Here is a 24,818-nt window from a genome sequence, read left to right as displayed (position 1 = left end):
ACCCACCCTGTCACCCTCCCCTGGCGAAATACACAAAGCAAACGGCTGCATATTGCCAGACCGCCCGTGTTTTCATTGTTCGTTCCTGCCTGGTCCGTCGGGAACCCACCAGCCGCTGGAGTGGGACACCGACAGATTGTCGGGCAGCGTTTTTCGGAGCTACACGTGTTGATGGCTCCTGTTGGAAATATTTCTGTCTCTCTGGGTGCGCGGGGAAATCTGCATTGACCCACTGACAGGTGACCGCCCCCAGCCAATCGGTGAGCTGCGCCCCACGGCGAGGGCCTCACACCGACCCTGGGGAGCCAGTCAGAGGGGCCCCCAGCGAGCTGTCGCAGGAGATGCACGGCTGAGCAGCTCACGGCCCCTGGCAGAGGCTCTTGTCCCGCTGGGCCCGGCTCTCTCGCAGGCCTCTGGCTCACCCAGCAGGCCCAGAGCGGGCCGGGTTGCAAAACTGCTTGTTTTGGGGCAACGTGCCCCTTTTGCCCTGCCCCCCTATAGCGGGGCGGTCACCCCGCTCCGGTGTGCAAGGGGTTAAAAACACCCCCGGGGAAGGGCGGCCCTGGGGCAGTGTGACATAGTGGGGGGGGGTTTGTTTTCGGTGGGGTTTCAATGGTTTGCATGCAGCGGGGGTGGGACTCAGTTTCCCTGGGTGTTACTGGTTTAACGAGGTGAGGGGAGAGGGAGTGTGTTTTGCAGAGGACCGGAGAGAGGACGTGGGGCCCCAGCCGATGGCCGGGAGGATGGATACCCCAGCGACTGGTGACCTGGTGACCCGGAGGCCCAGCTGAGGAGAACCCAGCCGGTTCTGGCCAGTGGGAGGACAATGGGCTGCAGAGTCAGGACCCAGTGACCTAACCAGCCGGTTCCAGCCAGAGGACAGAAGCAGGAGCGGAGGCCCCGGTTTACGACCCTGTTTCCCTGGAGAGAAGACAATGGACAGCGGCGGGGCTTGGGGGCGGGGGTATCAGATGCCCAGGGGATCTCGGGGCTGGAGAGGGGGAGCAGGCAGAGCCCACCTGGATGCAGGGGAGACTGGGATGTGCTGGGCTGAGGGAGGCCAGGCCTGAGGCCCTGAGAGTTTCCTGGGCTGTGTTCAACTCTCAATAAACCCTCCTATGTTACACTGGCTGAGAGTCACTCCGGGCTAGAGAACAGGGGGAGTGGAGGCCCCGGGGGGTCCAGAGCGAAGGGACTCCCTGAGGGGGCCCACGGCAGAGACAGACGTGCTAAGGCTCAGAGAGGTGCGGATCCAGGAGGTGGAGGGGCCTGACCCCGAGAGAGAGTGGACCCCCGAGAAGGGCTGTCACACTGACAGGGGCACCCCCCACGGACCGCATGGGGCCAAGAGTGGGCACGATCTGGGAGTCCATGACAGGCAGCCAATCAGGAGCGGGTTTGAGGCAGCCAATCAGGGCCAGGCTGGGAGTATAAGAAGGCCCTGTGTCGCAGTCTCTCTCCAGCCTTGGAGAGAGAAGGGCCTGGCTGCCTGGGAGCTCAGGGTACCCGGAGCGGAGCGGAGCAGGGCTGGGGAAAGGCAGGAGGAGCCGGGGAGCTCCAGCCTGGCAAACCCCGAGGCTGAGGCCTTGGTGAAGGCCTATGCAGGTACTGGGGCTAGGCAGAGGCTGCTGGTCCAACCCCCTTGCCAGTGATGAGTGGCCGTGACCGGCTGCGTCTGCCCCAGGGAGCGGGGGCTGGATGACGACTGGCAGTAGCCACTGAGACAAGGTGGGTTTAGAGGGTTGGGGGTTGTCACGGAGTCCCCGGGCGATGCTCTGGAACTGCTCTCCACAAAGCCAGTCAGGACTTTGGGGAGCCTCCTCTCCCTCGGAGCAGACTGTCTTCAGGGCAAGAAGCTCACACGGCTTCACCTCCTGGGTCTGACCTCGGAGCATTCAGCATATGCCCCTCCGTGCGCTTCCCACAGCGAGTCCGCCCCGGCGGGGTCCTGGGGAAGCCAGAGGGTCCTGCACCCCCCACTTCGCAGTCAGACGTGACTCTCAGCCAGTCGGTAACACAGAGGTTTATTAGATGACAGGAACACGGTCTAAAACAGAGCTTGTAGGTACAGAGAACAGGACCCCTCAGCTGGGTCCATTCTGGGGTTCAGAGAGCCAGACACCCCCGTCTGCCCTCACTCCTAGTCCCCATCTATCCCCAACTCCGAAACCCCTGTCCAGTCCCTCCTTCTCGCGGCTTTGTCTCTTTCCCAGGTCAGGAGGTCACCTAATCTCTTTGTTCACCTTTAGCTATTTCCTTGCGGGGGGGGGAAGGGCCCTGGCCATTTGTTGCCAGGGAGACAGAGTGTCAGTGATTTATGCACACTGGCCTTTCCCCGCCACCTAGAGACTTAAGAAATGCATAGGGGAAACTGAGGCACCCACACAGTATTCAGAGGAAACATTAAGAACAGTCCCACTTCCTCACAGGGGTTCCTCTGGGAGGGGAGACCCAGAGTGTGGGGGGACTGCTGGGGCCAGAATGCCGAGATAAAGGGCACCGGGGTCCAGAAGGGATAGGGGGGCCTGAGGCAGGTGAGCCACCGGCCAGCAGAGGGCGCTCCAAGGCTGGAAAAGAGCTAATTCCCAGAATGACCAGCAGGAGGCGCCGCGCCGGCGAGTCACGACCTCGCTACACTCCCCGTGCACACAACGTGCGTACGGCTGCGGGTGCCACTGGCTTGCATTGGAGTCACTCCAGAATCCTTGTATCAATCCAGAGTGATGCTGCCCCGGTGTCAATTGGCCGTGACGTCGCGGTGGCTGGAATACGGGGGGGAACAGAGCCTGGTGTCTGGCCAATGTTAAGCCAGGTCTGGGGCTTGGAATCCAGAGCGCTCGGGCAAAGCCCCCCCTCTAAACCCCCTGGTCATCTTTCCATTAGCGCTGCAGCCCGGCAGGAAAATCACTGAGCGCTTCCGAAACATGGGGCATTCAGCCTGGCTTCCATCAGAGCAACCCCCCCGCCCACTCCCGTCAGCTGGGGAGACCGTCGGAGTAAAGTCCCGCACTTGGCAGGCTCCAGAGCCGACTGAGGACGATGAGAACCGGTCTTTCGGGGAGCGGAGGAGAAGTTAGCCGAGAGGCCTCGTTTCTGCTGCTGTTAACGTCCGACCCCAGCTTGTCCCAGGTGCGGCTCAGAGCCAGTTGGAGCCAGAGAAGGTGTCGGTGTCTGGGTCCTGCTCTCTGGCTCAGTCTGGTCAGGACATCTCTTGGGATCGGGAAGATGAGGGGGGGTCTACCGGTTAGAGCAGGGGGGGCTGGGAGCCAGGACTCCTGGGTTCTCTCCCCGGCTCTGGGAGGGGAGTGGGGGCTGGGAGCCAGGACTCCTGGGTTCTCTGCCCAGCTCTGGGAGGGGAGCGGGGGCTGGTGGGTTAGAGCAGGGGGGGCTGGGAGCCAGGACTCCTGGGTTCTCTCCCCGGCTCTGGGAGGGGAGCGGGGGCTGGTGGGTTAGAGCAGGGGGGGCTGGGAGCCAGTAGACCTGGGTTCTCTCCCCGGCTCTGGGAGGGGAGTGGGGGGCTGGTGGGTTAGAGCGGGGGGGCTGGGAGCCAGGACTCCTGGGTTCTCTCCCCGGCTCTGGGGGGGAATGGGGGCTGGTGGGTTAGAGCAGGGGGGGGGCTGGGAGCTAGGACTCCTGGGTTCTCTCCCCAGCTCTGGGAGGGGAGTGGGGGCTGGTGGGTTAGAGCAGGGGGGCTGGGAGCCAGGACTCCTGGGTTCTCTCCCCAGCTCTGGGAGGGGAGCGGGGGCTGGTGGGTTAGAGCAGGGGGGCTGGGAGCCAGGACTCCTGGGTTCTCTCCCCGGCTCTGAGAGGGGAGAGGGATCAGGTGGGTTAGAGCAGGGGGAGGGGGTGCGATTCAGCTGGAGCCGGGAAAGGCGGTGGTGTCGTTTGGATCCAGCTTTCCAGCCCGGTCTGGTCAGGGTGTCTCTCGGGATCGGAAGATGAAGCCCGGGTGCCCCAGGGGATGGTGGAGGTGACAGACGTGACAGCGAAATGCACAGCTGTAGCCCATTTTTCTCCCCAAAGTCTCTTTCTTCAAGGCCCCACAAAGTGGTGTGTGGAGCAGCCTGACCCCTTGTTGTTTTATCCTCCAATTAGACCCAGTTTCTGACGCACACCCGTGTGCGCACACACACACACACACACCCCCCTCTGTTTTGGGTCACTGCATTCCCGTCTCCCACTTCCCTTGTTTGCCAGGGCTGAGTCCCCCCGGGAGCTGAGTCCGTCTGTCTCCCTTTCGGGCTGTCGGTGCTGGCGGGTTGCAGGTTCCTGTGACCCCCTACGACCGGGTTACTTCCTTGGATGCATGCCCAGGATGGGGAAAGGTTGGCGGGGGGGGGGGGAATCCCAGTTTAACCTGTGTCTATTTACACAGGAACGTGTCGCGCTCAAGTGGCTGGAGGGAGAAATGTTCACTCTCACGGCGTTTCTCCCTCCTCCTTGGGATCCCCTCAGCATTCAGGAGCCGTTCGCAAGGCCCAAAGAGGGGCAGAATTCGCAGGTGTTTTTAGTCTGGGAGACCAATGTGGCCACTTAGCCCGTGGCGGAGAACCAACCCGCAAGGCTGGCACTGGGCTGTCTGACACACCCAGAACAACCACAACAAACACCACTGATACAGGAAACAACATTGTAAAAACACTGCAAACACCCAACAGCAACAACACAAACACACACACGCAGCACCAACAACAACATTGCAAACACACACACACACACAACTGCAATGTTGCTGTTGTTGCTGCTGTGTGTGTGTGTTTGCAATGTTGTTGTTGCTAACACACACACAACAGCAACATTGCAAACACACACAAACCGTAATAAAAAAATTGCAAATGCACAGAACAGCAAAAACATGGCAAACACACACACAACCAGTAGCACAAACATTGAAAACAAACAGACCACCACCAACAGAACTATCAAAACACACAGAACACCACAAACATTGCAAAAACAACCAGGAGAAAAAACATTTAAAAAACCAAAACAATTACAAAAAGTTTGTGCTGCAGCGGCTGCTTCTTTAAACATTTTGATTTAATAACCACTGGCACAGTACCAAATGACCCTGGCCCCCGGAACTGGATTAAAACCTGGCTCGCTGATCGATCTCAAACCGGACTTGTGAGTGGGGAATCGTCACTGAGCAGCGGGTGTAAAGTGGCGTCCCGCGGGCGTCGGCTCTGGGCCCTGCGCTCTTTTACGTTTTTATCAGTGAGCTGGAAGGAAACATAAAATCACCCCTGGTAAAGTTTGCCGAGGACACAGAAAGTGGGGGAGTGGGAAATAAGGAAGGGGGCAGGGCAGGGCACGGATCTGGATCGCTGGGTAAACCGGCCGCAAGCCAGCAATAGGTGTGTTCGTACGGCTCCATGTCACTGTATAGATTCAGGAACAAAGTGCGCCAGCCGGCCCTATGGGACCGGGGCCTCTCTTCTGGGGAGCAGCGACTCTGAAACCAATTTGGGGGCTGAACATGAGCTCCCAGGGCGAGGCTGTGACCGGGGAAGGGTCCCGCTCTCCGGCCCAGTCTGGCCAGGGCGTCTCTTGGGATCGAGAAGACAAAGGCCCCGGGGCTGCAGGAGACCGTGATGGTGAATTTCGCTGGTAGGTTTAGTTATTCAGGGGCTTACTCCAGATTGAGACCAGATTGAGACGGGGAGGGGTTCCCCTTGGTGGAATTGCAAAACTACTCCAGATATACCCCACAGTGACCGTCTAAATCCAGAGTCGCTCTTCACCGCTGTCAACCCGGCGTGCTCCAGCTTTACCCCAGGGGCGCTGAGTAAATCCGCTAACACTGTTCTACCTGCAGATTTGGACCCGGGTTTGATGCAGGACACGTTCGCTGGGGCAAATCACGTCTTGGGCAAACCACACGTGTTTGCAGCCTGGAACAAAATCTGGCAGAGTCTCTGAACCGACCTGGGCAAAAATGTTAACTCATATGGGCAGAGAGAGAGAAAATGCTTTTTCCCCCCTCCCCCCCCCATAATTAGGCACGGCCAAACTCAATTTTGTTTATAATTTTGACAGTAACAATGTTTATTGCGAAGCATTTTAACAATATGTGAATCTGTTTTCACAGTGGTGCAGAATTATGGGGTTCACACTTTTCCCAATATTTATGGATCAAAGTTTTCACAGTGGGGACAAATTGGGTGGGGGGTTTCAGACACTATCGGATGACAGGAGACGCAGTTCGGAAAGGGAAAGTGCTATGCGCGTTCAATTGTACCACGTGTCAAAATGAACGGAGCGAACGCCCCTCCATCGAGCGGCAGTCGGTTCCCAAGAGGCATTTTTCTGCCTTTGCCGAATCGATGGAATATTGATGGAAATATTTTAGGTTTGGCCAGCCCGGTGAAACCGATGCTGGCCAATAATCTAACTCTTCCCCAGCCCGGTCTCCACTAGGACACGAGGTCAGTAGAAACCCCCACACATACACTCAGAGGGGTGAAAACCCCGAGTGACGCCGTTAAAACCGATCTGACCCTAGTGCAGACAGCGCTCAGTGGACGGGACAGGAGAGTTCTCCTGCCTCTCGGGGAGGTGGTGCAGCTGGGCGACGGGAGAACCGCAGCCATCGCCGTGCGAACGAGGCCTCGGTTGACCCATCATCCCTGAACTGAGCATCCCGGCCCAGGTCTCGCTGTAACCGGCTGTGGGTGAGACCGGCGTTGGGGCGCGCGCAGCAGATGGGGGGCTGGACAGCTGGGAAGGGCTCTGAGTGGAGGTGTCTGGAATGGTCCCGGGGTTGGGGGCCGAACCCCGGCCAGCTGAAAGGGGGAGGGGCTCAGGTGGGTCCCAGCCAGGGGAGATATGGGGCAGGGATCTTAGGGGCAATGTGGGGAGGATGGGTGGATGTGGGGCAGACGGACTTTGCTGCAGGTCCCTGCTCCCAGTGCTAAGCAGTTCTGTTCTGTGCTGTGTTCCTGACGGCTAATGACCCGTCTGTCACACGCTGGCTGGGAGACCCGGCTGCCTGCAGAGTTGGGGGGCAGGGCCCCTCTGGCTTCCCCAGGGGTCCTGTCTGGGTGGCTGAATGCTCCGTGGTCAGACCCGGGACAGCTGTAGCCGGTGCCCTAGCCAGCCAGTCCCAAGGGTAGTCACGCCAGCCCAGAGTCCTGTCTGGCTTCATACCGAGCAGTCCCAGAGCTTCGTGACACCGGGGTCGCCCCACCGGCTGAGATGTCTGTGGGAGATGCAGCATGGCCAGGGGGACCTGGCCAACAGAGGAGAATGGGACCCAAACGGCACCTCCCCGGGGGCACCAGCAGAGACGTGTTCTGGTTTGCGGGGGTGCCTCCAACGGGTGCCGGTTTCGGCGGAGAAGGATGCACGTGGCCGGGGATTTGCTGTGGCCGCAAACCCAGTTTCCCAACAGTTCCTGCCGGGACCGAACCCTCGGAGGGCTCTTGAAACTTTGCCAAGTTCAGTGCCAGATAAGATAAAAGCACCTCTATTGTCCTTGGGGAGCGTTGTGGGCTTGCCAGACGGTGACATTCACCGCCCTCTCCAGATAGCAGGTGTGCAGCCGATTGGCGCAGCCAGCCAGTGCCTGGAGCAATAAGCCGCTATCTGCGTGGGCCGGCTGGACGGGGAAGTCAGGTAACAAAGAAGCTCTTGTAGGCTGTGCAGATAAGCAGCAGGACCTTTCGTGTCACCGGGGACGAGTGATGAGCTGCGTATCTCCTTGCGGAAAGAAGGCGGAGAAGGAATGAGACCGGGGGTCAGATACATCCCCCCTTTTGCCATGGGAAGCTCGGCTGGCTCTGGGCAGAGCCAGGGTGTGTCTATCAAGGCCAGAGAGCGAGATGAGGAGGGTTTTAGCGGGGACCACAGCGTGTCCGTCTAATCCGACGGGCTGGGCAGCGCTGGGGGGACACGTGCCTGCCTCCGGCCCTGTGATCTCTAGCCCGATGTGCGGTGGGGAGCTGTCCCACGCCCCAGAGGCTGGTTTATTGCCCCTCCGTCGCCCTTCGGCCCGTGAAAGCGAAAGGCAGAGCTCAATCTCCTGTTAATCGCTTGCCAAGGTGTGAGGCAAAGGTTCCCGGCGCAGTGGGGTGAGGATGGGCACAGGGACGGGAGAGGGGCAGCGCCACTGGGCATTGCTCCCCTGACGCTCAGGGTAAAGGATGAAGACGCTGCTGGCCCTTGTCCTCCTCCTCTTCCTCAGGCGCTTGGCGTCTTCGCACCGGCCAGGAGGTGAGTGCAGCCAGTGGTGAGACTCCTGTCTCAAGCGCATCTGGTGTTTATTGAGTTTGTTAAGTTCTCCGGAAGTTCCCACGCCGGGGATGCAGCCGTGAGGTCTCCGCAGGACCTCCGGGTCCCCTCGTCATTTACCATCCCAGATCCAGATACCCCTCTGCCCCCTCTAGGGTCCCGGTGAGACGGGGGTCTAGGGCAGAGGCAAGGAGATCTGGGGCAGGGGGGCAGGAGGGGTGAAAAGGTTTCATACAAACAAGAGGGAGTCATTTTTCACCCAACACGTAACTCGCCTGTGGAACTCCCTGCCACAGGATATTGTGATGGCCAAAAGCATAACTGGGGTCTGAAGAGAACTAGATAAGTTCACGGAGGATCGGACCATCGATGGCTGATGGCCAAGAGGGTCAGGGCGACCCGAAACCTCTGGCTACTGGAAGCTGGGAGTTTGTGGTGTGGTCGGAGCCGAATTGGGCCCAGGATACAAGAGAGACAAGATGGGGGAGGTAATTGTTTCTATTGGGGAGAGAGATGAGCTTACACAGAGCTTGGTTCCAGGCCTGGGAAAGGGACTTCCAGCGTCACAGCGAAATGCAAGGTGGGGCCGATTGTGTAGCGTGTATTGTAAGGGACTATTCAAGGGGAAGTGGCCCGTTAACACCACAGCAGTCATAGGACAATACAGGGGGGTTAGTGCTCCCTGGTGTTTGGTGTCTGGCGGAGTGACGAGTTTCAGCTCCCGGCTCGTCTCTGGGTGGCGGGGGGCAGGTTTGCTTTGCGGACCAGGCCGAGAGCTCAGACAGGAGGCGATCGCTTTGGGAGAAGGGTTCGCCCACCGGTGACCGGGCGGTTTTTGTCTTTTATCATTTTCCTGCGTGAGTTCAACCATGGGGGCGCTGGCCAGGTTCCCCCCCGTGCAAATAATGGCTGGTGAGGTATTCAGCACCCTGGAGGCGGTACCCCAGGCGGGCGTGGGACCCCTGGATCTGGAAATGAAGGGGGGGTTGTGCCCCTTGTTCCGGCAGAGGCTGGCGCCCCTTGGAGTTGGTGGGTCCTGGTCTGCAGGGCGCTGGCGCCCGATGATGACTCTGGAGAGGTTTGGGGTTGTTCGAAGGCCAGAAGAGGGGGTTCGGGAAGGATTTCTTCCAGGGCGGGGTCTGGGTTGTAATTGTTTGATGACACCCCCTATGCGTGGTGGGTGACACTAGGGGTGTGCGGTTGGAAGTGGGAGGTTATTTCTCTCAGCGTATGTGGATGGCCAGTTCCGTGCTGCGATCTACTTCTCCGGGTGAGCAGCCCTGTTTGGTGAAGGTGGGATTGAGCGTGTGACGGTGCATATCCTGGACTCGGCGCTTATTCTGCGGCCTCAGAGGGCCTGGCTGCAGATCACCGGTGTCTTAGTGCGTTCAGGGTGGTGGCAGGTCTGGGAAGGAAGGCGGGGTGATCCGGGGGGCTCTGGGGGGGAGACGGTTATCTGTCCGATTCCACTATTAAAGCTGATTGTGTCCAGGAAGCTGACGCTGGCGCGGGCGAGCTTGATGGAGGGGGTTGAAGTTGTGAAATCTCTGAAAGTTTCGGTCATCTGTCCAGACGTGTGTCGTGGGTGGGCGGGGAAGGGGGAGGGAATCTCTCTGTACGGCCCTGTTCTGCGCACTCCCCCGGCATACGGGGGAAAGAGAAGGGGACAGCATGGTTCTGCTGGGAGATTCCAGGAACGGGGAGGGAACCGGCACCAAGGCAGGTGTTTCTGGGTGAGGGGGAAGGTGAATCCTCTGCTGCCAGGATCCAGGACTTAGGGACATTTTCACCATCTAGCCCATGTCAGCCGATTTCACCCGCTTCCCCCTGCATGAGCCCCGTAATTTGCCAACAGTTACAAGTTGCCACAGAGCTTCTGTAGGTCTTTGAGCTGGAGTTCCTGGGAGCAGGGGAAACGGGGCTCCCTCAGCACAGCTTGGAAAGGACAGACTCGGAGGTGGGTCGTTTGCGCCCGTCACTCGAGTTGTCCCCCCGAAATCCTTTGATCTATTCTCCGAGGGCTCAGCGTAGGAGAGACCCGAACCCAGCCGTGCAATGTTCTCCCCGCAGGACCCCCATGGCGGCCGGAGAGGGAAACGCTGCATGAAGGAGGCGACGCGCCAGCCAGGGGCTGGGGTGCTGGGGCGCCCACGGGTGCCGGAGCAGGCGTTTGGGGTGATCTCGCACCTGGCGTGAGGGTAGAGGCCGGGAACCCCCGGCACCCGGCGAAGCATGAGGAGACCGAGCGCAGGACTCCAGTGCCAGGAGAGAGACCCGACACCAGCGACTTCACAGGCTCTCCCGGCAGCCCCGCTGCGGCCAGGCCACTGCCCGTCCCCCAGGGCCCCGGCACCACGGCCAGGCCAGCTCCCCCAGCTAACGCCTCGGCCACACCCGTCCTGGCCGCCAGCCCCAGGGCCTCGGCCGCCATCACCCCCCACACCCCTGCTACACCCGCCACTGTCTCTGCCGTAATCACGGCTACACCCGCCGCTGCTGTAACCACAGTGACACCCATCACCGCCACAAGCACTACCGCCGCCTCAAGTACAACCGCCGTTACCCTCATCCTCAGAACTACACCTATCACCACCTCCACTACCCCCACAACTACACCTTACGCTTCACCCCATACTGACACCACCATAACTACACCTAACACTACACTCTCCACCTCAACCACAGCAACACCTGACACTACACCCACCACCAACACCTCAGCTATCCCTACAACTACACCAACAACTACACCTTACACTCCACCCCTTACTGACATAATCACCACCAACACAACTACACCTAACACTACATTCACCAACAACACCACAACTACATCATCAACAACTAAACCCACCACCTCCACAACTACACCTGAGACTTCACCCCTTACTGCTACTATCACCACTACACCTAACACCACACTCGCTACCAACACCACAAGAACACCTAACACTACACTTGCCACCTCCACCACAACTACACCATCTACAACTACACCCTCCACCTCTGCAACTACACCTGACACTCCACCCCTTACTGATACCATCACCACTACACCTAACACTACACTCACTACCAACACCACAACTACACCTAACACTACACTCGCCACCTCCATCACAACTACACCATCTACAACTCCACCTATCACCTTCACAACTACACCTGAGACTTCAGCCCTTACTGACATAATCACCACCACAACTACCCCTAACACTACATTCACCACCAACACCACAACTACACCTTCAATAACTGAACCCAACACCTCTACAACTACACCTGAGACTTCACCCCTTACTGCTACTATCACCACTACACCTAACACCACACTCGCTACCAACACCACAAGTACACCTAACACTACACTCGCCACCTCCATCACAACTACACCATCTACAGCTCCACCTATCACCTTCACAACTACACCTGAGACTTCACCCCTTACTGACATAATCACCACCACAACTACCCCTAACACTACATTCACCACCAACACCACAACTACACCTTCAACAACTGAACCCAACACCTCTACAACTACACCTGAGACTTCACCCCTTACTGATACTATCACCACTACACCTAACACCACACTTGCTAACAACACCACAAGTACACCTAACACTACACTCACTGCCTCCACCACAACTACACCATCTACAACTACACCCTCCACCTCTGCAACTACACCTGACACTCCACCTCTTCCTGATACCACCACCATCACTACAGCTAGCACGACACTCGCCACCTCCACCACAACTACACCATCTACAACTCCACCTATCACCTTCACAACTACACCTGAGACTTCACCCCTTACTGCTACTATCACCACTACACCTAACACCACAAGTACACCTAACACTACACTCGCCACCTCCATCACAACTACACCATCTACAACTCCACCTATCACCTTCACAACTACACCTGAGACTTCACCCCTTACTGCTACTATCACCACTACACCTAACACCACAAGTACACCTAACACTACACTCGCCACCTCCATCACAACTACACCATCTACAACTCCACCTATCACCTTCACAACTACACCTGAGTCTTCAGCCCTTACTGACATAATCACCACCACAACTACACCTAACACTACATTCACCACCAACACCACAACTACGCCTTCAACAACTGAACCCAACACCTCTACAACTACACCTGAGACTTCACCCCTTACTGATACTATCACCACTACACCTAACACCACACTTGCTAACAACACCACAAGTACACCTAACACTACACTCACTGCCTCCACCACAACTACACCATCTACAACTACACCCTCCACCTCTGCAACTACACCTGACACTCCACCTCTTCCTGATACCACCACCATCACTACAGCTAGCACGACACTCGCCACCTCCACCACAACTATACCCATCACCCCAACTACACCAACCACAGCTACACCTGACACTACACCCATCACCACTACATCAGCTAACCTCACAACTACAACAACACCTACTACCACTGCCACCAACACACTCAATTCCACAACTACCACCACCAGTGCTACACCCACTACCACTATGAGCACAAGCACTGCTGTGTCCTCGCCCAGCCCATCCAGGAGCACCACGACAGCAGGTGGGTGACTGTCTCATAGGGTGAATGTTGTGATGAGCCATATAGCCATGAATGGACATTTTGCTCTTACACATTTATACCGTGTATTTTTATGTTGTGCATTAGGAACAAATTCCCCAGTAGTGTAAATCCTAATTCCTGTCAGAACTCCTGGATTCTCTCCCAGCTCTGGGGGGGGGCGGGGGGCTGGGAGCCAGGACTCCTGGGTTCTCTCCCCGGCTCTGGGAGGGGAGTGGGGGCTGGTGGTTAGAGCAGGGGGGGCTGGGAGCCAGGACTCCTGGGTTCTCTCCCCAGCTCTGGGGGGGGAGCGGGGGCTGGGAGCCAGGACTCCTGGGTTCTCTCCCCGGCTCTGGGAGGGGAGTGGGGGCTTGTGGGTCAGAGCAGGGGGGGCTGGAGCCAGGACTCCTGGGTTCTCTTCCTTGCTTTACCATGGTCTCTTGGTGGTAGGTCACTGATTTCTCTGTTCTCTCCCCCACGTAGCAGCGCTAATGACGGTGACCAACCTCTGTACGGTGCTTTGCTGGCTGGGGCTGGGGCTGCCTGGGAGGGGGCCGGGGGTTGTCCTGTCCCACCTGGTGCTGAGCCGCTGGATGACGGTTTGTCTCTTTCAGCGCCCTGCCAGAACGGTGGCACCCCAAATGGCACCGAGTGCCTCTGTCTGGCTGGCTACTTTGGCCCCCGCTGTGAGTTACTGGACACCAGGTTCTGCCAGAACGGGGGGGTCTGGACCGGGGCAGAATGCAAATGCCCCCCCTTCTTCCAGGGGCCAGAATGCGAATTCGCCGTGGGCACCATCACACTCCAAGTCGGTAGGAAACTCTGCCTCGGTGTCCGGGTTAAACCAGCCCAGCTCCGTGCCCTCTGAGTGCCCTGTGAAGTCCAGACTGGAGCATCCCGGCCAGGCCATGAGCCAGGCCCATCCTCCCTCACCTGGGGGAATAAAGGTTTGGTGCCTGGATCCGAGGGTGACCAGTGTCATGGAGTGTGGAGGAGTCAGGACCCTGCACCCCTCTTCTTGGGATTCCCCGGGACTCTCAGCCAGCCAGGAGAACAGAAGGTTTATTAGATGACAGGAACACAGTCCCAAGCAGAGCTCGTAGCTACAACCAGGACCCCTCAATCAAGTCCTTTTGGGGAGCGCAGGGAGCTTAGACCCCAGCTTGGGGTTCCCTGCGTTGCACCACCCAGCCCAAAACTGAAACCCCCAAATCCCTCCAGCAGCTCCTCTCTTCCCCCTCCCCCCTGCTCCTCCCCCTCTGCTCCTCCTCTCCTTTGTTCAGTCTCCCGGGCAGAAGGTGTCACTTCTCCCAACCCCCTCCTGGCTCAGGTTACAGCTCAGGTAGCTTCCTGCAAGGGAAGTCCCCCGTCCCCAATGTAACCCCCCTGCAACATTCCCAGGTCAAATCTGCTCCACTCCCTGCTCCACTCCCTGCTCCGTCACACCCAGACGTCCAGATATTATCGGGACCATCCCGTTATTAGAAGCTTTGTCTTATACACGCAACTATCCCCTTTTTCCCGATTTTTCACACTTGCGCTCTGGTCACTCCAGGCCTGTCTGTGCTGGATAAACCAGTTTAATTCCTGGTCTGCTAAGGATGGGGACAGCATGGAGGGTGGGTAGGGAGATGGGTAACTGCTTATAATAGTTGGGACACCCCCCATTCAGGGCCCCCATTGGCTCCTTCATAAAACCAAAGTTTTATTTGGCACCGAAAAGGGCTTTTTTTATGGAAACAAAAATAATTCACAGGAACATTTTGATTCCCCCTCCCAAAATTCCCCATTTTCCACTAAGTTGCCGAACGTTGTGTTTGTGTTTCATATTCAGGTGTCTCCCCCGCCCCCCCCCCCACACACACACGCACACACACGTAGGGTGACCAGACAGCAAATGTGAAAAATCGGGATGGGGGTGGGGGTAATAGGAGCCTATATAAGAAAAAGACCCAAAAATCGGGACTGTCCCTATAAAATCAGGACATCTGGTCACCCTACACACACACTCCCAGTGCCAGTGTCGATGGTTGGTTTGATTATTTTTTTTATCACACGGCGGGAAAACATTTTCCAATAGGGCCAGTTTGGGTTTTCCAAAATCAAAACACTTTTGTCTCCAGAAATTCCAATTTTTTAACCAAAAACCTAAACAAATCAGAAATAAAAAACACCCAAGAATGTCAGACAAGAAAGACTTCAGGTGGCTGTGAAATGTTAGTGATATTTCAAGTCACTCCAGGGCCCTGCTGCTCCGTCTAGTCCAGGCTGGAGCCCCCCAGTCACCCACTTACTGCTGTGGGCAGGACCCTGGAGGCTCCAGTTCCACCCCATAGTGCCCAGCCCCAGAGAAATTCCCAGAGCTGAGCGATCAGAAAAGCCTCCCACCGTGACCTAACCATCGCCCGTGACAGAGACGCCAGCCCGACCCACGGGAAGCTGTTCTGAGGGTTCGTTCCCCTGATCCAGAAAAGAATTGGCCCCGGATTTCCAGTCTGAATTTGTCTGGCTTCGACTCCCAGCCCTTGGCTTGGGTTGGACCTGGACTGGCGAGGCTGTTAAATGTTTGTTCCCCCTGTCGGTACTTCCGGACCGGGACCGTGTCACCCGTTCACCTGCGCTGTGTTGAGCTAATTCGATCGAGATCTTTGAGGCTCTTCTCTGACCCCCTCCATGGACCCACGTCCCGCTGTGGGATCCGGCAGCCCAGAGCCAGCATCATAGACTCATAGAATATCAGGGTTGGAAGGGACCTCAGGAGGTATCTAGTCCAACCCCCTGCTCAAAGCAGGACCAATTCCCAACTAAATCATCCCAGGCAGGGCTTTATCAAGCCGGTTCTTAAAAACCTCGAAGGAAGGAGATTCCACCACCTCCCTAGGGAACCCATTCCAGTGCTTCACCACCCTCCTAGTGACATAGTGTTTCCTAATAGATTCATAGATTCTAGGACTGGAAGGGACCTCGAGAGGTCATCGAGTCCAGTCCCCTGCCCGCATGGCAGGACCAAATACTGTCTAGACCATCCCTGATAGACATTTATCTAACCTACTCTTAAATATCTCCAGAGACGGAGATTCCACAACCTCCCTAGGCAATTTATTCCAGTGTTTAACCACCCTGACAGTTAGGAACTTTTTCCTAATGTCCAACCTAGACCGCCTAATAGCCTAATAGCCAACCTAGACCTCTCCCACTGCAACTTGAGACCATTGCTCCTTGTTCTGTCATCTGCCACCACTGAGAACAGCCGAGCTCCATCCTCTTTGGAACCCCCCTTCAGGTAGTTGAAGGCTGCTATCAAATCCCCCCTCATTCTTCTCTTCTAAACAGACTAAACAATCCCAGTTCCCTCAGCCTCTTCTCATAAGTCATGTGCTCCAGCCCCCTAATCATTTTTGTTGCCCTCCACTGGACTCTCTCCAATTTCTCCACATCCCTTCTGTAGTGGGGGGTCCCGGTCCCGCAGGGCACAAAGTGGGTGCCTGGCTCGTGGGGATTCTCACTGGGGTTTCTGGTCTCTCCCCCGCCAAGAGGTGAATGTGACGATGGATGTGAAGCTGCAGGTGATCAACCGCGAGTTCACTGCTGACCTGGCCAACGCCTCCTCCCCGGCCTGGCGAGGGTTCGGGGCCTTGTTCACACAGCAGGTGAGCCCCGGGGGAGAAACCGGGATGAGAGGAAAACCTGGTAGGGGGGTGTCAGGGTGAGAGGCCTCCGGCTGGGGCCAGAGCCACGCGCTGCCTCAGTTTCCTTAGCTGTGTAATGGGGAGGAATGGACCTGAGTCAGGGGGGGGGGGGGGTTCCCAGCGTTGGTTTGCTGGCGAGGGCCGAGCTGGGGGCACTGGCAGCATCCGTGGTGTGGCTGGGAGCCCCACTGGCCCCTGGGTTCCCCCCCCCCCCAGCTTGGTGCACGCGGGCCAGGGCAGCCCCGGCTGGTGACGTGTGTCCCCTTTCCCTTCCAGATCAAGCCGGTTTATAGCCAGATCCCGGGGTTTCAGGACCTGGAGATCCTGGAGCTCACGTGAGTGTCAGAAACCTGGGACCCCCGGCGCCACCCACGGGCCCCAATCACTGGCACCCCCGGGTGGGTAGCAGATGTTCCTGCTAAGATCCCCCACCCCATCCCCCGCCAGCACCGACATGTCGAAAACGGCCGGGGGGGGGGGGGGCGTAGCAGGCTGCTTGCACAGAAAGGGAGGGATCTGTGTGTGTGTGTGTGTGTCTTTGCACGTGTGTGAGCAGGTGTGTCCTTGCATGTGTGTGTGCAAACATGTGTCCTTGTGCGTGTGTGTGCATGTGTGTGTACGTGTGTGTGCCTGTCTATGCAAGTGTGTATGTGTGTGTGTGTGTGTGTCCATGCACATGTGTGTGTGAGCACGTTTGTGTGCACATGTGTGTGCTGCTACCTTGCTACCTCGGAAGCACCACTCCCCAGCCACACGTGGGGCGATGACGGAGGCTGACCCGGGCCAGGGACGGGGGGCACCCCACACAGTGGAGCAGCCCCCGGGTCCCCAGGACCCTCTCCTGGCAGGTCCCCATGGGAGGGGCAGGGGAGGCGGGCGCAGGCTGATGGGCCCCGGGCGTTTGCTTCCCCAGGCCGGGCAGCGTTGTGGTGGCCCACAGGGTGGCCCTGGCCGTCCCTGTCACCGCCCAGCTCAATGCCACGCTGGAGAACCTGCCCCAGCGGCTGGAAGAAGAGATCAGGCTGGCAGCCCGCGACCAGGTCGTCTGCACCAGCAGCTCGCGTGAGTCTCTGCCCCCCGGCGGGGGCGGGGGGAGACACGCAGGGCAGCGAACCCCCCCCCCCCACAGGCCTCGACCCCCTTCCTGTCCTGGGGGGGGCAGGTTTCAGACTGCACCAGCGTGGCAGTGATTGGGGAGGGAGGGTGGATGGAGGGGGTAGGGGTAGAGGGGATGGGGGGTGGATGGGGGGTTGGATGGACAGAGGGACGTATCTGGGGGGGAGGGAGGGAGAGGTGGATGGACAGACAGCAGGACGTATCTGGGGCGGGACGGGCAGAGGGATGGAGAGGGGGAAGGAGGATGGCGGGGGCGGATGGGTGGATGGACGGGCAGCAGGACGTATCTGGGGAGGGGGCAGGGAGGATGGACGGACAGCGGGACGTATCTGGGAAGGGGGGAGGGAGGATGGATGGACAGCGGGACGTATCTGGGGCGGGACGGGCAGAGGGATGGAGAGGGGGAAGGAGGATGGCGGGGGTGGATGGGTGGATGGACGGACAGCGGGACATATCTGGGGCGGGACAGACAGAGGGACACTCTGGCAAAGCCGGGAGGGGGGCGGTTTGCCCCCTCGCTGCCCGGGACATCTCCAGTCGCCAGACACCCAGGGCGTCCCTCTCGGTCTCTCTCCGTCCCCAGGGGCTCTGTGTTTCAATCCCTCCTCCACCGAGGTGACGGGCCGGACAGCGACAGAGTTCAACGGTGCAGGTGAGCCCCTCACCCTGCTCCCTTGTGGGATGTCGCACCCCCAGAACTGCCTCCTCCCCCACCGCTCTCTCACCGGCCCCTCCTCTCCCCTCCCCAGAGTTCTGCAGGCAGACGCTGCCCCCCGGATACAACGCTCACTTCTTCCCCCGCCCGACGCCCGCCGGCTTCACCTGCGCCTCCCTGTGCAGTGGGGGGGTGCCGGGCGCCCTCGGCTGCAATGCAGGACAGTGCCGGGTGTCCCGCGCCGGCGCCCACTGCCGGTAAGTGTCACCCCCGCCCCCGCGGCGAGGGTCCCTCCCGTACAGCGGGGAAATGAGACACACAGCCCGGGTCCCGCCCTGGCCAGGGAGCTCCCCCTTCCCGGCCCTGTCCATAACCCCAACCCGTATCCCCCGCCCCCCGGCCCCGTGCCCTAGCCCCCGTTCCCCTCTCGGAGGGGATCCTCCCCCACCCTTGCTCCGTGCCTAGGCCTGGCCAAGGTCGACAGCAACTGGCGAGGTCTATTTTGAAGCGTTTTCTTTTTCGGTTTGGATCCGTTCCCACGCTCACGGTCGCTGGCAGACAAAGGTCCAGCCCGGTTGGGGTGACCAGACAGCAAGTGTGAAAAATCGGGACAGGGGGTCGGGGGGGGGGGGAATAGGAGCCTATCTAAGAAAAAGCCCCAAATATCGGGACTGTCCCTATAAAATCAGGATGTCTGGTCACCCTAAGCCCGGAGGCTGACGCAAGACAAACACCGGCTAGAAATAAGGCACCAGATTCCCAACTGGGAGGTTTATTAACCACGGGAACAATTTTCCCCGGGGTCCTGCTAGAGTCTCTGTCATGGGCAAGTTTTAACTCCAGACTGGCTGTTTCTAACGCATCTGCCGCGGGGATTATCTGGAGGCAGGTTTCTGGCCTGTGTGATACAGGGGAGCAGACAAGATTAGGGTCACCCGACAGCATGTGTGAAAATTCAGGACAGGTTTTTTCGGGGGGTGGGGTGCATAGTTGCCTATATAAGACAAAGCCCCTAATATCGGGACCTTCGGCCATCCTTAGACGAGAGGATCACAATGGTCCCGTCCGGCCTTGGAATCGAATCCCTGACGTTTCGGGGGATTGGACCACGGCAGGGTGAGACAGCTGCTGTTTTAATGACAATAGGCGCCGAGGGGCAGATCGTGAAGCTTTTTATAACCACCAGAAACCAGCCACTGTCAGCGTCACAGCAGGTCAAAAGCCACAAGGCCCCCGGCCTTAACGCGTCAGCCCTCGGCCAGCGTCCTGCCGGCTTCACCCGTCTGCACCGGGGCCAGGGGAATGGCGCGGGCGTCCCATGAAACGGGCCTTTACCGATTTAAAACTCGAATCGTTCCAAGTCTGCCTATGCCCTGACCCCCGACCTCTAACCCTAACCCCGACCCCTGACCCTTACTCTGATCCTAATCCCTGACCTCTGACCCTAGATCCTAACCTTGATCCCTGACCCTAATCCTTTGCCTATTTAAAACTCGAATCGTTCCAAGTCTGCCTATGCCCTGACCCCCGACCTCTAACCCTAACCCCGACCTGCTACCCTGATCCTAATCCCTGACCTCTAACCCTAACCCCTGACCCTAACCTTGACCCCTGACCCTAACCCTAACCCTTTACCGATTGAAAACTCAAATTGTTCCAAGCCTACCTAACCCCTGACCCTAACCCCTGACAAAAAAACCTGACTGACGCTAAGCCCTGACCCCTAATGCCGACCCTAACCCTGATCCTGACCCCTAACCCGACTCTGACCCCAACCCAAATCTTAAACCCGTCACCCTCACCCCTCTTCTCCCTTGGGCAGGGAAGTCTCTGCCTCGCCCCCAGCCATAACCCCTGACTCTAGTCCCATTGAGGGGGTGGAGCAGACGGGGAAGGGGCTCAGGGCCCGTTCTCACTTGCGGCGTCTGCCCCCCGCACCCAGCTGCCCGGCGAGCGGCCGGTTCTGGTACTTGGGAGCGAGCTGCGAGGTGCAAATTGACCGGGTCGGCGGCACCGTCAGCATCGTCGTCATCGCGGCCTTCGTGCTGCTCAATGGCGCCCTCCTGCTGGTGAGAGACCCCGCCTGGCCCGGGGGGGGGGGGGGCTGGACCCCTGGAGAGGTGGGGGGGACACCCCGGGGAGGTGTGTGTGGGGCCTGCGACTGGCTCCCCTGGGATATTGTGGGAGGGGGGACCCTGTGGCTGCCCCCCCAGTGAGGGGTGGGGGGGGACCCTGTGAATGGCTCCCCTGGAGCGCTGTGGGGCAGGACCCTGTGGCTGCCCCCCCGGGGAGGAGTGGGGAGGACGCTGCAGCTGGCCCCTAGGGAGCTGTGAGGGGGACCCTGCGGCTGTCTCCCCGGGAGGAGTGGGGGGGGACCCCTTAGGCTGGCCCCTGGGTGGTGGTGGGGGACCCTGTGGCTGCCCCCCCGGTGAGGAGTGGGGAGAACCCTGCAGCTGGCCCCTCCCCCATGGAGGTGGGGGGGCACTTTTCTGTTAATGCTCCTTCCTTGCAAGATCTCACAACTCTTCTCTGTGTCCCCCCTTCCCCACTTTTGGCTGCAGACCTACAGGTCAAAGGTCAGGGCGTACCTGTGCTGCCATTGGGGGCGTTGACGTCACCGCCCCCCCACCGCCCCCGGCCTGGCCCCCAGGGGAGCCGACGGGCCCGGCCCCGTGGGGGGAGGGGAGCCCCGTGCAGCTGACCGACGCTGACTGGGTCACCCAGCACCACGGTGAGGGGGGCACATGTCCTATCTGGGATCTGTACAGCACCTGGCGCGACGGGGAACCCTGGGTCTCGGCCGGGGCCGCTAGGATCTGCCAAGATCCCCACCGCACTGCTTTCACGAGTGGACAGGAAGCCGCTGGAACGCCGACCGCCGACCACATGGGCTGACAGCGGGGACTTCTGGGGAGGGGGGTTTTCGTGGGCGCTCGATGCGTCTCAGCCGGATCCCGCCCTCTGGGACCGTCGGCCCCGGGACGCAGACTGAGCATAACACTGGCCGTGCAGGGACCCCCCACCCCCGGCGCTTCGGGGGGGAGCAGACAGAGCCAGGCGATTCGCCGAGGGATCCAGCCCCCGTCGTCCTGCCCCAGCTCCGGGCAGGCAGAGGTTTCGGGGCACCCCGAGCAGGGGGATGTGCCACCAACCCTCTTGGCGAATAGCCAGGCATGGCCCCATCCATCAATGGGGAGGACGGGGTGGGACCAGGGGACAGGCTTAGGTTAGTGACAGGAGCTGAGGTAGGTTTGGGGTTACGGCGGGAGCTGGGGGTAGGTTTGGGGTTACGGCGGGAGCTGGGGGTAGGTTTGGGGTTACGACAGGAACTGGGGTAGGTTTGGGGTTACGGCGGGAGCTGGGGTAGGTTTGGGGTTACGGCGGGAGCTGAGGTAGGTTTGGGGCTAACGGCAGGGGGTGGGGGTAGGTTTGGGGTTACGGCGGGAGCTGGGGGTAGGTTTGGGGCTAACGGCAGGGGGTGGGGGTAGGTTTGGGGTTATGATGGGCTGGGGGTAGGTTTGGGGTTACGACAGGAACTGGGGTAGGTTTGGGGTTATGGCGGGAGCTGAGGTAGGTTTGGGGCTAACGGCAGGGGGTGGGGGTATGTTTGGGGTTACGACGGGAGCTGAGGTAGGTTTGGGGATAGGGCGGGAGCTGGGGGTAGGTTTGGGGTTACGACAGGAACTGAGGTAGGTTTGGGGTTACGACAGGAACTGGGGTAGGTTTGGGGTTAACGGCAGGGGGTGGGGGTAGGTTTGGGGTTACGGCGGGAGCTGAGATAGGTTTGGGGTTTGGGCGGGAGCTGGGGGTAGGTTTGGGGTTACAACAGGAACTGGGGTAGGTTTGGGGTTACGGCGGGAGCTGGGGGTAGGTTTGGGGTTACGACAGGAACTGGGGCAGGTTTGGGGCTAACGGCAGGGGGTGGGGGTAGGTTTGGGGTTACGGCGGGAGCTGGGGGTAGGTTTGGGGTTACGACGGGAACTGGGGTAGGTTTGGGGTTACGGCGGGAGCTGAGGTAGGTTTGGGGCTAACGGCAGGGGGTGGGGGCAGGTTTGGGGTTATGATGGGCTGGGGGTAGGTTTGGGGTTACGGCGGGAGCTGGGGGTAGGTTTGGGGTTACGGCGGGAGCTGGGGGTAGGTTTGGGGCTAACGGCAGGGGGTGGGGGTAGGTTTGGGGTTATGATGGGCTGGGGGTAGGTTTGGGGTTACGGCGGGAGCTGGGGGTAGGTTTGGGGCTAACGGCAGGGGGTGGGGGTAGGTTTGGGGTTACGGCAGGAGCTGGGGGTAGGTTTGGGGCTAACGGCAGGGGGTGGGGGTGTTGCGGAGTGTGGGGGAGTCAGGGCCATGCACCCCTCTTCCCGAGATTCACTGCGACTCTCAACCAGCCAGTAAAGCAGAAGGTTTATTTAAGGACAGGAACACAGTCTCAAGCAGAGTGTGTAGGTCCGACCAGACCCCCTCAATTAGGTCCCTCTGGGAGGTTCAGGGAGCTTAGACCCCAGCTTGGGGTTCCCTGCGTTGCACCACCCAGCCCCAAACTGAAACCAAACCAAAACTCCTCCTGCAGCTCCTCTCTTCCCCCTCCCCCCAGCTCCTCCTCTCCTTTGTTCAGTCTCCCGGGCAGAAGGTGTTAATTCTCCCCACCCCCGTTCCTGGCTCAGGTTACAGCTCAGGTAGCTTCCTTCAAGGGAAGTCCCACATCCCCACTGCAACCCCCCTGCAACATTCCCAGGTCAAATCTGCCCTGCTCCCTGCTCCGTCACATCTCTCCCCCCTTCGAGACTGAACTGAGCGGGGTCACTCTGACCAGTGACCTGGGGAAGTTCAGGGCTCCCTCTCCGGGACAATGTGTCCGCTATCAGGTTGTCACGTCCCTTCACATGGACCACGTCCATGTCCTAATCCTGCAGGAGCAGGCTCCATCTCAGGAGCTTGGCGTTGGCTCCTTTCATCTGGTGCAGCCAGGTCAGGGGAGAGTGGTCGGTGTGCACGGTGAAGTGACGCCCAAAGAGATATGGCTCTAGTTTCTTGAGGGCCCACACCATGGCCAGGCATTCCTTCTCGATGGCCGCGTAGTTCTGCTCCCGGGGTAGCAACTTCTTGCTCAGGTACACGATGGGGTGTCTCTCCCCCTTTTCATCCTCCTGCATTAACACCGCCCCCAGTCCTGTGTCTGAGGCGTCGGTGAACACCATAAAGGGCTTGTCAAAGTCTGGGTTTGCCAGAACTGGGCCACTGACCAGAGCCTCCTTCAGCGCCCGGAGAGCCTCCTGGCACTCCTCGGTCCAGACCACCTTGTCTGGCTTCCCCTTCTTGCACAGCTCAGTGATGGGGGCGGCTATGGCGCTAAAGTGAGGCACGAACCTCCGATAGTACCCTGCCATCCCAATAAAGGCTTGGACCTGCTTTTTGGTTTGAGGAGCGAGCCAGTCTCTGATCACCTCCACTTTGGCTGGTTCCGGCTTTAGGCAGCCGCTTCCCACCCGGTGGCCTAGGTAGGATACCTCAGCCATCCCCACCTTGCACTTCTCCGGTTTTACGGTCAGCCCAGCCTCCTGGAGTCGGTCCAGCACTTGTCTAACCTGGGACATGTGGTCCTCCCAGGTCTGGCTAAAGACACAGATGTCATCGATATACGCCACGGCAAAACTCTCCATCCCCCTCAGTAGCTGATCCACCAGGCGCTGGAAGGTGGCCGGCGCTCCCTTGAGGCCGAAGGGCAGGGTCAGGAACTCATAGAGCCCCAGAGGGGTGACAAAGGCCGATTTCAGCCTGGCATCTGCATCCAGCAGCACTTGCCAATAGCCCTTTGTAAGATCCATGGTGGTAAGGTACCGAGCACCTCCCAGCTTGTCTAGGAGCTCGTCCGGCCTGGGCATGGGGTAGGCATCGGCTACAGTGATGGCATTGAGCTTCCGATAGTCCACACAGAACCGGATCGACCCGTCCTTTTTGGGGACCAGCACCACCGGCGAGGCCCAAGGGCTGGAAGACGGCTGGATCACCCCCAAAGCCAGCATGTCATTGACCTCTCTTTCCAGGTCCTGAGCAGTTTTCCCTGTGACTCGGAAGGGGGAGCATTTTATAGGCGGGTGCGATCCTGTCTGCACCCGGTGGACAGTCAGATTAGTGCGTCCAGGCTGGTTGGAAAACAGCTGTTGGTACAGATGCAGCACCCCTCCGATCTCAGCTCGCTGGGCAGGGGTTAGCCGATCAGAGAGGGGAATTGCTTCCAGGGGGAAGCCAGCTCTTGTCCCAGGGAATAGATCTACTAAAGGGTCATCTCCCTGCCCCTCCCAATGTCCACACACGGCCAACACCACATTCCCCCTGTCATAATATGGCTTCATCATATTCACATGGTACACCCGGTGGTGGTGTGCCCGGTTCGACAACTCCACCACATAGTTTACCTCGTTTAGTTGCTTGACAACCTTGAAGGGCCCTTCCCAGGCGGCCTGGAGTTTGTTTTTCCTCACGGGGATGAGGACCATCACCTGATCCCCCGT

General features: G+C 59.1%; 1 protein-coding gene across 1 annotated transcript; it reads left to right on the top strand.

Annotated features, from left to right (window-relative positions):
- The first annotated feature begins 6,898 nt into the window (after positions 1–6,898).
- Positions 6,899–21,603, top strand: LOC101933413 (mucin-2). Its single transcript, XM_065569065.1, has 10 exons — positions 6,899–8,214; positions 10,303–12,852; positions 13,464–13,661; positions 16,384–16,499; positions 16,815–16,873; positions 17,452–17,600; positions 18,238–18,306; positions 18,404–18,566; positions 20,252–20,378; positions 20,871–21,603. Exons 1-10 carry the CDS (start codon positions 8,145–8,147, stop codon positions 20,919–20,921), a joined length of 3,552 nt encoding a protein of 1,183 aa, XP_065425137.1. The 5' UTR covers positions 6,899–8,144; the 3' UTR covers positions 20,922–21,603.
- Positions 21,604–24,818: the final 3,215 nt, after the last annotated feature.

Source organism: Chrysemys picta, chromosome 16 (genome assembly GCF_011386835.1).
Source record: "Chrysemys picta bellii isolate R12L10 chromosome 16, ASM1138683v2, whole genome shotgun sequence".
Classification (NCBI taxonomy): domain Eukaryota; kingdom Metazoa; phylum Chordata; order Testudines; family Emydidae; genus Chrysemys; species Chrysemys picta.
This window is presented reverse-complemented; position numbering and strand designations above follow the sequence as displayed.